This window comes from Battus philenor, unplaced genomic scaffold (genome assembly GCF_028537555.1).
Source record: "Battus philenor isolate CCGP_79_NKW_IND1 unplaced genomic scaffold, ilBatPhil1.0.hap1 SCAF_12, whole genome shotgun sequence".
Taxonomy (NCBI): Eukaryota; Metazoa; Arthropoda; class Insecta; order Lepidoptera; family Papilionidae; genus Battus; species Battus philenor.
Genome location: NW_027181674.1, coordinates 292,056 through 304,945, shown reverse-complemented (window position 1 = coordinate 304,945; position 12,890 = coordinate 292,056). Strand labels below are relative to the sequence as shown.

At 40.6% G+C, this 12,890-nt stretch overlaps 1 protein-coding gene across 1 annotated transcript in view; it reads right to left on the bottom strand.

The window, feature by feature from the left end:
- Positions 1-12,890, bottom strand: part of Reph (Regulator of eph expression) — a 67,269-nt gene that overhangs the window by 10,262 nt on the left and 44,117 nt on the right. The window contains exons 5-6 of the mRNA XM_068776415.1: positions 3,768-3,965; positions 2,465-2,659 (exon numbers count right to left, since the gene is read on the bottom strand). Coding sequence (XP_068632516.1) covers positions 2,465-2,659; positions 3,768-3,965 — 393 coding nt within the window. The remainder of the gene's footprint in view (positions 1-2,464; positions 2,660-3,767; positions 3,966-12,890) is intronic.

Genomic DNA, 12,890 nt, shown 5'->3' with positions numbered 1-12,890 from the left:
GTCATCATTATCACATCGTTTCAGGTGATAGATGTCCACTACAAGGCATAAGCCTCTCCCAAACACCGTTACGTGTGTTATACTTGTTTCATACATGCACCATAGGAGGAAAGTATAGAAAGGAATGAAAGATAGTGTTAAGGTCTAGAGAAATTATTTAAAATTATTTGCATATAAAGGATGAGAGCTGAAAGTGAGGGTCCAAAAACCGTGCCATAAAATATATTTGCCTACAACTCTTGAACCGGCTCGAGATCGCCAAGAACGGTACGCTTCGCCCATTGCTAGTTCAGATGTGCGATTCGTCGAGCTATGTCGGGAATGTTGGTTATTTTGCGGATCTCATCATTTCTGATTCGATCTAGCAGTGATTAATGATAAACATCATCAATTATTAATCATCTTGGTTCATTGTAATGTCACAAAGATCTCGAAAGAGACTACAGGATATTAAATGATCACTTGAAACGCGGTTTTTTTTTGGCCCCCACTATTAGGAGCCTCTCGTACCCCCTATCTTGTATGGGACAGGGACTATTCAACATTATTTAATTTGTTGACATATTTTTTTTTTCATTATCGTCTTTCATACATCGTACGATCTTTCGTTCTTTTCATTCTTGCCTCAATTCTTCTTTCTTTTCCTTTCGCTCTGTAACGCGGTTAAGATGGCAGCGCCGCAAGTTACTTTGTAACTAGATTAAGCGAGCGCACCGGTAGTGTCCAGCCGAGTGCGTGTGCGCAGGCGCTGCCGCGAGCACGTTTCTAGAAGTTGTTTTTATTAAAAGTTCAACGTTCTCTACCAATACGGATGTATCGAATGCACATTTCGTTAGGTCATTAACCTGTTTTTATCTTGAAACCACATCCACGCGCGTATCAGTGTGGCAAGTGATAAAGCCGAGCTGATAACGAGCTGCGTTTTATTGCAGATAAGCTATTTGATGATAGCTCAAAGATAAGCCGTTCAAAATAAAGCCGGTAGCTTTGACGTGGTCTATGGTTGAATTCTACCGGTTTAAAGTCAGTACAGCTTTTCGCAAATCTATTCAGGTATTCTTGACGACTAAAATTGTAAACCTAGGTCTTAAAATTGTACAGATCTGACACAAGAATTCCGCACAACAGAAAACTCGGAATCACAAGCGATCATATTGATATAAATATTCAAAAATGTAACAGGTGGCGCAAAAGTAATGGCATGATGTGAACGTGCCTTAATTTTTTTTATATAGCTCCATATGCCACTGTACTTTGATACTTATGATAAAGACATATAGAGAATTAGCTGTCAAGATGCAATGGAGCGATACACGCCTCAAGGTGTAATGATTGTTACAGCTTATTTGATAAATATCCAGGTAAGGCAATTTCCCGTTTTAATGTCTTGAACTAGCTCCCAAGATCGCTAGATCACACAGCACCAGACTTCTTTCCTTGGGGCTCTTTAAAATCTCGCCCTTACCGCAACTAACCACGCACCTTACAAGCATTGATGAAGATAGCGCCAATTTGTAGCCAGATGACTGCGAGCAACATTTTAAAATGCCACAAAAGCGAGCGCAATTATTCATCAATTCGGAAGATAGCCACTTGAGCTATATCATTTTGTCCAATTAATATCATCAATCTTACACATTCTAATAAACTTTTCACAACAACAACAGAGCTCTTTTCATTGAATAACAAAATAGCTGCTAGTTCTAATTATGATATTACTTTTGCACCACGTTCAAATGAAATTTTTGGTACAGTGTTGCGAGAGTGTATTGGCCTTCACTAAATCATTATAATAACATTTTAAATAGGCAATAAATCGAAGCACTTTTCAGACAATTAAATTTCTTTATAAACAGTTTCTTTAATTATTATCAAAAAGTTTTTTCGAATACCAAGGATAAAGCTATCTATCTATACTTGTTACTACGCGTTTAAATCAGTAGTCTACAAATCATTTCTTAAGCCCCTCTAGGTAGACCGAAGTCATAGTCAAAGTCGTGGAAATTCGCTGGATGCAGCGCAAGAGTGCTCATCATGGCGATCTTTAGCGGGCTCCGGTTAGCATGATGACGATTTGGTTTCGGCTAGTGATATTTCTGGGCTAATGCATATTAAGCTGCTGTACAAAGATAGAGTCAATATGAGGTCAGAGGGGAAGTGCCTCGGGGTAGTAGTCGAGCTGATCTCAGTTGACTTCCAGTAAGAGCGTAGACTCACAAATTAAACGCGCAAGAGATTAGTCATTTAAGGCTAATCTGCCTTTGAGTAAGTTGTAGGTGTAAAGTCAAAAGCTATGTCTATGGTGTTGCCTGGTCACTCCACGGAGCGCCTGCTTGAGCGATCTAAAACCTCGAGAGCCTCCTCCATCGTTGGGACCCGAAGGATATTCAATATCACTTGAATAACAGTGTAAACCAGGTTTAAAAAATTCAATAACTAGAAGTCTGGGCTACGTATCACTCACCTGTTGCATTTTGTCGAAGTCCAGCGCGGGACGGTGTCGTCGCGGAGGCGGTAGAGCTACGCGGCGACGGCGGGGGGAGGCGCAACCCTCTGCGCCCCCCGCCCCCGCCCCGAGCGTTGCCCCCACGCCTCCCGCGCGCCTCGGCTTCAATGCCTCCAGCGGTGGCGATGTGCGGAAACGCACCGGCGTCTCCACCTGGAAACGTCATTTGGTACTTCTATACATCCGCCCTACAGAACAACCCTCCAAGTTTATTTTTTTTTACTTTTATATCTTAATCCTCTGTCTTACGACGTTCTATTAGGAATGAATGACTACTATTTTCTTAATGATTTTAAGAGGAGGTCTGAAGGTAAGTTGACCGATATGATTCTTCTTGCTCATGGCATACGAGGCACATATAAATTTATATGTTCTATAACATATAAAGGCAAAGGCAGTTTTCTATGAATACATTGCTTCTTATACAACGCCAAGTTTCCATTAAGTTTCATCAATATTCTGAACTGTGAATAAATTTACCACGGCCGGTTCTAGGGTTTTGAACGACAAGAAAAAAAAATATTTTAACGCTTTTCCCCTTATAAGAATATAGTAATTTACTGCCAATTAGCATAATGTAAAAATGTGTGAAAAGTGATCAATTTTGATTTATATCTTCTTAAAAAACATATATACGCGTTAGAGGGTGGAAGTGACTCCACCTTCTCTCTTCTCTCCTTCTATGGCGAGAAAGATGATGTCAAGTAATGGACTAGATTCCCCATATAACATATTTATCTGCAAATATGTAATATTTACAATTTAGACCCGAATGCAATGACAGACACAACATTACTAATGGCGTCCGAATTCAAAATGGCGGCCCAATTTGATTAAATGAAAGCATGTTATATCTATCTCTATTCTTTATAAATTAGTAACTCTTGTGAGCGGCTGTGTTTTTTTTACTGACTCCCGTTATGGGGGTCTGTCTTACTTCCTCTGTCTTGGGTGGAGAGAGACTATTTTTACAAAACAATTTTTTTTTTCACTGATTTTGTCTGATTTGTCAGAATGTCATCTTTTATTCTGCACAAATGCTTTCATTACTTTATTTTTTTCCTAATCCTTTCATTCATCTCCTCGTATTTCTTTGCCTTCCCAACAGAATGCTACATTTCTACATTTTGTTCTTTTTGCTTTATTCTTATTTCTTTATTTGTTTTATTCTTATATTTAGAATCATTTATAACTTAATTTTTACTTTTCTATTTTTAAACTATATTCATAACCAGCTCCTTTAATCCCCGGTGAGGTCTACCTTAGTGTCATCGTCATCGGAGGAAGGAGCTCTTGCGGCCAGATCGTCGTCCAGATAGGGCAAGGCAGCCCAGCGCCGCTTCTCCGGAGCTGCGCGGGCGGGGGAGGAGGCACCGCGCCGTCGGCCCTCCGCACGCACAACACCCGCGCACGCCGCCACCCCGCTGACGCCTGCACCGCTGGGCCCTCCGTTGATCACCTACCAACATTCTTCCAATGAATTTACGTCATTTTTGCTATTTGTAAGAGTCGCAGTAGTTGAGATATTAAATGATTGCAACAGGTACTAGGAAAAGCCACCAGGAGATATATATTTGGATATGATAAGTTGACAAAGGATATATGAAAGGCCCCCGGGATGGTAAATGAAATAAGGGCAAGACGAGAAGTACTTGTTGAAGTATTGACAAGAATGAAAGGTTTGAGTGAAGACCTGTCTTCGAGACAACCTAACAGATCAGAAGCTGACGTCAATATAATAATAAAATAGTAGTTGTTAAAGTTATGAATGAGGGTTTTAATTTATTTTATTAAATCTATATCTTTTTAACAATGACAGTCGCCGAGCGTTTTAAAATTTTATCTGTTTGCGTTTATAGGTGAAGTAGAGACAACTTTTTAATTCTTCACTAGTAAAAGAAAACAAAGTTCCGTGGTATCCCGCTTACAAACTGAACCGACATTTTTTGGCTCGATATCATAGTCTCCCGTAGACATCTGGCAGTCCCTGGACTAGTTTAGGAACTTTCGTGTTATATGAACAGGGTGAGCAGATTAACAAGCGTTGTGAGTACGTACGTACGCCGGCGGGCAATTACCGGCGACATTTTCCCCGGGCAAAAACGCGCCGGCCCGCCGTCGCTATGTCCGGCGGCACAGGAAGTCGCTATAACGGCGCACGCACAAAAACAAGCTCCCTCACAGGGCTGCCAGCACATGCCGAGATATCCACGAAGACATGATGTGTATTCACTGTTAAACTAAACTAGCCACGCTCGGACGATCAAAGACCGACCTAATCGACCAGAAACGGGTCGGCGCTTAGACTGCGATTATATTGGAGATTAAGTTTGGCTTGGAAATTTCTAGAGCGTCATCGGTTGGATATTTACTTGGTTTGGGTGATTCTGCCTTTCGACGCTGAGGTGGACGGCCACGATGATGTCAGTGGGAGCGGAAACATCGCGTACCCCGGGACGCGTTATCCAGAATAACATAGCGTGGAGGACTGTGGATCTTCCTTGTGAAGATACCGGAGTCTATCACACAGGACAGGTGATCACGTAAAACGTAAACCTATCCATCCTTTAGATGGGGGGTTTTTGATCATTATAGGAGATTTCCCCCGCGTAACCAAAACAAAAATTTCTGTTACTAACAAACATTCACAAAAAAGCTTGACGACGCCCCATGGGACCTGCCGAAGGTTGTATCGCTCGCCAGCCCTGGCAGCGCACGTGAATGAGCCGGTGCGACGGCGTAAGAAAAGAAAAAGTCGGCGACGCGAGCGCCGCTAAATATTTCAGCTCGTGATTGCACAACTTGCGATTCCCTTCCGTCAGAGCGTCGCATCATTACACGCTTGAATTAATGGACGAAGTGCCCCCCTCGCCCCCTAGCCTCCTCGCTCCCCCTCGCCCCATCCCCGGTGCGCTGCGAGAAAAAAAGCCGCGACGAATAGCCGGCGAAAATGCCTAACTCTGCGGCCGTCCGCTCATTTATTATGGAAGCGAGAGCAAAGGAAAAAATCTGGACGTCTTCAGTTCTACCCGAGAGCCACGGACAGGGCTGGCGGTGCGCGAATTTATCATTTTAATGTGCACTATCTATCTGATATGCTCTGAGGTTAAAAAAGTCAACTTTCTAATCTCAAGGTCTTTACAGATATCTTCATTTAAAATAATGAAACCATAAAAGTTGTCTGTCACACAGCAATTCTGTATTCATCATGCCTGTAAAATAAATGTAGTTTTAATGGAAGTGACAACGGGCGGGGTACATTGCTCGTGTAACCTATGGCTGTTGGGACCACTAGCCGGTAGACGCGCCGTGGATTGGCCCCCACTAGACGGACCGACGATGATATGACGTAATATCGTCATATCAGCCGAGAAATTGTTGTATTTTAGAGTAAAAACCAAGTTAAAAAATAATTACAACGAACGTAGTTGCGCAACAGACAGACTACAGCAATACGGTACTTTAGCGTTACCACGCGTTCGTTTAGAAATTCACACCTACCCTTCTAAACAGCGATGGAGCGCGCATTGTTAGAAAACATTTTAAAAAGCGAGCGCGGGGATTACCCGCCGGCGGGGGCACAAAGGGAAGTCGGATGACGACGAGCGGAGAACCTGTAACCGCTTGTGCGCCAATTACCATGAATTAGAGAGCGTGCCCACTTAGCCGCGCCGCCCCCAGCCTGTGGTGATGTGGGAACGCAGCGGTGCAGCGCTGGAAATACGCGCAGTTTGGATTTTATTGTCTGTTGGAATTAAACGTGAGGCTGCCTTATTTACAAACGTTTGCGGTTTATAAGATGCGTAAATGTAAATACGATGTAATTGGTAAAATAATTAAATAGTTGTATTCAAAATTCTGTAGATTTCAGAAATAATAAATAAAGTTACTATAATACAATTAATACGTTTTCAAAATTAGATCGCGTTTACAAATTTCGTAAAGCAGGAAGTCATTTGTCTGTCGCATTCCAACAGAAAAAAAATCTATGTTTAGAGATAGGTGTAATGTTGTTACTTGCAACCAATCACTCTCTGTACATAATTTCCTGAAGTCATTTGTATTATCGATTCGTTTTTTTGTACAAATGTAATGTAATGATGATATAGTAGGTTTATTTTTATTACTATATCTGCCTGCAGAGTGCACTGTCCGAAGTTACTGCAATTGCAATAGTTTCACAGTAATCACTTTATACAGGATGATGGGAAATAGATGTAAAACGTAGATAGATTTTACTAACAAATGAGATGTACATTCGTTCCTTTAAAGGTTTGACACCTATAACCATTCATCCTGTATGTTAATTTCATTGCAAGCGTTTTGTTTCTGGCTGTTATTGTCTTAAGTCCTGACACATCTCTTCATATAATGTACTCGAGATTCTATGTAAACGCCAGTGGAAATAATAAATATTTTAATATATTAGACACTTTACTAAGTGCATTAGTTGCCTAGCGGTACAGGACTGAGACTTGCGTCGTAGGTCGCGGATTCAATTCCCGGAATGCAATCTTATACAATTCACTCTTTGTGCATTAATTATACAGGATTGCCAGTGCACAATAACAAGTTTCCAGAGGTTGGGCTGCAGCGTCCCCCGCCTACCAAGTGCGGTAATCATGGTATATGTCCCCAAAAACATCTTTTGAGGAGGCCTATATCTTGTGGTGAGCGTTTTGGGCTGAAACGACAAGAGTCAAGTGCGATCATCAAGCTTAATGGAGCTGTTCTGTAACTAATCCCTGTATATTAAATCGGATGATCACCCTCACCTATCCTTCCGTTTTCTGATTTATAAGATTCCCTTTTAGATCTAAAATCGTTAAGAAATCCTGAGGTACCCAAGTCCGGTCAGCCGCTGGCGAATGAAGTCGTGCCGTCCCTAACAATCGCCGATCGATTTCAATTACATTCATACTTTGTAAGATTACAGGGCGTATGTTGACCTCACGACTCGTGGGGTACTTGAAATAGGGTCGGTCAGGTACGCAATTGAAGTGTTTTAGTAAAAACTATTTTGAATGGGAAAACAATCGATGTATTTTAAGACGACAGAAAGGTCTCGTCAAAATATGGGAGTACAGCATGTAATAGTTCAATTAATAAAATTCTAGAACAAAGCTCATATTCTCGCTCATATTCACGTGTCTGGAATTAAGTTCTTTCTATGTGTCTTCTGTCTCTTCGTATTGATGGCAAAATTTATTTGTCTAGCCTAATTCTCATCTCCCTGTGTATGTAAACAATGTTCTGTACTTATTTTTTCATATTGGTCTCCAAGCAGAACCCATGGGCACAGCAGCTGCTTGCAATATGCCCAAAACCATTTCATTTACCAATGCGCTAGGCTATATAGGTAACTTAAGTTCGTCTACGAATTTCCTCATTCGATTTCCTAAATAAAACTGAAGACATCCCTCTCTATGGCCCCGATATTTACAATTGCACAAACTAGAATCACATGTCGGATCTCCAATCTACACTATTCTCGTCTCCCAACAACAAGAGTAGGGTTAACATATCCGGTAGTATAGCTGATGTGATCAAGTCCGAACCACGCCTGATACCACAGTAGCCGAAGCAGGTGGCAGTAGTAGCAGGTAACGACTGAAGCAGCAGAAACAGGAATAGGTGACGTAATATAAAGTTACCAAAAAGGATCACGATCATCTGTAGTGATTGATTCAACGAAATGAGGTGGAGCAGGTATGATAAACTCAAACATACTGAATTTCCGAAGATATAAAATTCTTACACCATAGACTTCATGATAACAAATTTAAAAAATCTAGGAAAATGTGAAACCTAAATTAGACAACCCTGGTTTAGGTCTTACGTCGTCTGAATTACTTACAGATGAAGGCAAGTTAAGCCCGATTGAATCCGCCATCGCTGCAGCGATCGTTCGTGGGATAATCAAGACGAATCAAAAAGCAGAAAAAGATCGTGAAAACTCGCAAATGATGTTCTTATACAAGTCAAACTGATAGAACTAATATCATGTACCACGGAAATATCTGGCGGTTAATTGTATTTGAATTTAAAACCGTTTTGAAAGTGAATCTCTTTGTCTAATGCATAATCCCGGTATTCTAAATTACTCCAGAGACCATCAAGTTAGACCAAGGAGTTGAAAAAGAATCGAGAAATTTTCCAAACAAAGGGCTTGTATAAAGACCACCACGAAAACATCTGACGATCTATTATATTCGAATTGCTAACTTTTTGAAGATGAAAGTTATCTTGAAAATTTAAAAAGAATAAGCACACACCAAGAAATTACGTGGTATCATTATTACAAAAAGGCACCAACTTAGCGATATAAAAGCTAACAACATTAAAGCTAGCGTCGGTGTTCTGTGTTCGGCTATTGGTTAGTGGCATTTGTGGATTGAGTAACTACATAACAACGGAAGCTCCAGAGACTCTGTTTATTGCTAGATACCTACTATCCAAAGAGTACAAATTAAATGTTGATAATCCACCATCATTATACCACACGATAGATGCACTGCAAGGCATAGGCCAAGCTCAAGGATTTTCACGATGACCTTCCAACCTTTTGACCATCAGCCATAGGTTGCACGTGCAATGTGCCCTTCCACTTTAAGCTAGCAGTTCTACTAGCTACGTCAGTGACTTTGAAAATATCTAATTTAAGTAGCACTAGTTTTAAACTTCAAGAGTTACTGGTAACTAAGCAAGGAACAGCAAAAATTATTAGCCACGTTAGGTTACAAGGCTAAATAAATGCCACGTTTCGGCTCGGGTTCAAAAGTTAGTAGAGTATATATCTCATGACACTGGAGGTACTTGCAAACTGCAGCAGGAGTGGCCATCTGGGTTTTTGCACTATGTAGAAATAAATTACAGCGACAAGAAACTTCCTACATTTTTGAAACCACGTATGGCAGCAAGGGAGCGAGGATAGATCGAATAGCTCGCACACGACGAAGGGTAAAGACTGTGTCGGAAACTTTATTAATTTGCAATAAAGCCGGCCCGCGCTGCGAGACGCCGGGCTGCGGATTTCACGCTCCGCCGGCGCACAAAGAGCCGCCGGGGAATTACTTACGCCTTACGCGGCAGGACTCGCCCGAAGGATCGCGTCTCGTGCATTCACGCGGCGGCTCCGACGCGACCGTTCTGAAGATATATGTCAGGTATTCTTGCTGGGAAATTTGTTTTCGATTATGATCTTACACAAACGATCTGGCAATCTCAAAGTAATCTTGATCGCATAACCAAAATGTTCATCCATACTTAAATTTGCATCTAATGTATTGATCCCTTAAGGTTCTGGAATGGAGACCATAAGTTTTCCCATCCTAGGACAGCGTAGGACGCTGTCAACAAGGCTCCAATAGACGTTTCATACTGATTTTGATTTTGTTGGAAATCTGTGAGCAAAACTTATGTCCAGCGGAGGACGTGGTGTCCTAAGACAAAAACAATGACAAATTGAACACTCTCGATAATATGTTAAATAAACACCACGAGCGAGGCTGCGTCGGATATAGAATAAAGGAGCTACGAAGATTCGCTCTGACAACAATGCAGACGGGGAGCGGCGAAGTGTAACAAGATGGCGCCCATCGGCCCCCGACAGTCGCTCCTTATAATTAAAAAATGACAAGGACAACGCAGCTTCTAATTTGCAGTCGGGCGAAAATAAACAAATGTTACATAAGGAGGAGACGCTAAAAAAGGACACGGCCCGAGACGGATTGTTCCTTGCAAACAAAACGAGGGAGGTGCTCCCGTCGAAGTTAAACACGCACGCGTCACTCGCACGGTCTTACACGACATCTTGCATTACGAAATGATTATTACAAGATCCTTTATGTTCCATTTGTATGAAGATATCTGATCAAAACCTTGTTGAATTTGTTGTCCTGGAAATAATTAATGTGAAGCATTATGATCTGAATTGACAGCTGAAATTTTTAAACTAACATGTTCAGATAATCCAAAAACGGAATTTAACAAAACTTTATGACTGAACGACAGTGCATTAGTGGTGACCTCTAGATTTCTGATTGCAATTTTAGATCTTCATACGAAAACAGTATTTATTTGTACAATTTGACTTATAAGGAAAGGAAATTTTCCTTGAGTACTAACATCGAATGTACCCCACCTTCTTTTTTATTAATTTTACTTTATTCATATTATTTCCAACTAAAAGCACAAACGCTTTCTGTCAGAGAGTACCACAATATTGTACATATTCAGTACGAACATGGAGTGGATTTTGGTATACATTTTTTTTAGAGTTTTACCTTTCGATATGTCCATTTACTTATGAACTTTCCGATTTGTATTAAGCGCACTGCATTATAGAAATCACTATCAATAATATTCGTTAAGGCTCCTCCTTATCTTTGAGTTTAAATTTGTTAATATTTGTTTTAGCTAACAATATGGAACTTGTACAATATTTGTGACATATTGGTTCCAAAGGAAGGTATTTTTGATCTCACTGCTATTTTATAACATAATTAGTGTTTTCAGTCATGATCATGGTTACTTCGCAGGATCTGAATGTTGTTAAACAAGGTATGATTTCTGCTCTAACGCATGTGGGCACAGTAACAAAGACGATGTAGTACACTAAAAGTTTAGCAAGAGCTGTAGAAGTTTTGCGTACTTATCCCTCACTCCTCTCACTCCTCCCCTCTCAATTCCAGCCCCATACCGAGTCGGCTGTCAGAATAATAAACTAAAAAGTGATCCGGCGCCCGCCGCTCCACTCGCCTTATTTTTTGCTTCCACCTTAGTAACGCAAGGACCGTTCTGTAACTACCTTCCTTTATTCAACCATTTTAATGTATTTTACGCTCTGCTTGCCATTCGCTCTTTATTAGTCGGGTAACGTGTATTCGAAAGCAACTAAATCTGGTCTTTTTAGATCCTTGTAGTGTTTTCAGTTGTTACAGACTTTTTTTGTAAAGGTAAGAGAACGGACACGCATTGTTATCTCGGAATTATAGTACAGGAGAACAATGTTTCTTTTAGTAAGGTAGTCCAGCGCATACCTCCGGCACTGTACGTTGTGTACGACATTAACAAAACGTCCTCTTGGCTACGATAATCATTGTTTTTATAAACGAAATATCATCTGATGTGATCTCTGATCTGAAGTTTTATCTAATTATGTAACATAAATACGTCTCTAATAAAATTAATTGTCCAGGACTGCAGTCGGTGCTATGAACAGGCTTGCTGTCAAGACGTGTAGTGTGTGAGGTTCTCTATTTTATGGCATCGCTCGTATCTATTTGATCTTGATCCTTGATATGCCAAGGATCAAAATCACTCCAGTATGTTAGCATTTCGGCAATAATTTTAACGGCGTTCCATAAAAATCGATTTTATAGTTATCGATTAATTTACATATTGAGATAAATTAAAATTGTTGGATCTCGGGATCTTTGTTTCCTCCCACACAATGAGAGTGATTCAGAAATATCTCTCATTTATTTGTCATTAGTGTTTCTGCGCTATGCGGGGCTCTGCTTAATTCAATAAAAAGTATTTCTTCGATCCCGCTTTTGGCGGAATTAAACATTTTTAATTCCGTACAAAAAACATTCGCCGTCGACTCGTGAAATTTAATTACTTGGATCCAAAATTACTCGCGCTAATTATAGCGGAAAAAAAACTGTCGAAAGCACATCTACCCGGCGCGAGCGGCGCACGAGAACCGGCCTTATTGCTGGGGGATATGGGCGACAGTCGCGTGGGCCGACGCGCCTCCTGGCGACAATGGTCGGCCGATGTCGCGCTCTATCTATCCTCCTATACGACATAATTTCCATTTTAACTGCTCGGAGCACAACAAGCAAACTGCGGATCTGCAGTCGATCCCACGCCCACTCCCAACAATAAAAGTTGATTGTTGTGTTTGTCCAACTAATTATCCTTATTATTATTAAAATCATTCGTATACACAAAATCGAAGAAAAATATGACACTCGCCAATTCAACAATAAATTTATACCTTTAATTTGCCTGAAAAGCAGATTATTAATCTATTTTTTACATAACCTATCACTGTTTTTTTGCACTAAACATTTAAATTTAAAGCAAATATCAATTAAAATGCCATTACCTATTTAAATTTACGCGTTCGTCGACAACGGAACAATATTCATTATAATATTTTTTTAGGTTAGATTTTTTTGTATTACAGTTAAAGCAAAAGTGTGTAACTTGAGATGAAACTGTCATCACCATTCGTCACCACACAAAACACAGCTGCAATCATTTGCAAGTTATATCGACGTTTCATATAATTCGCCCGCGACCGCCATTTTTATTATAAACTATTCCTGAGCGTTCGTAATTTTCGCGCCATTCGCCGGAGGGCATTGAACCG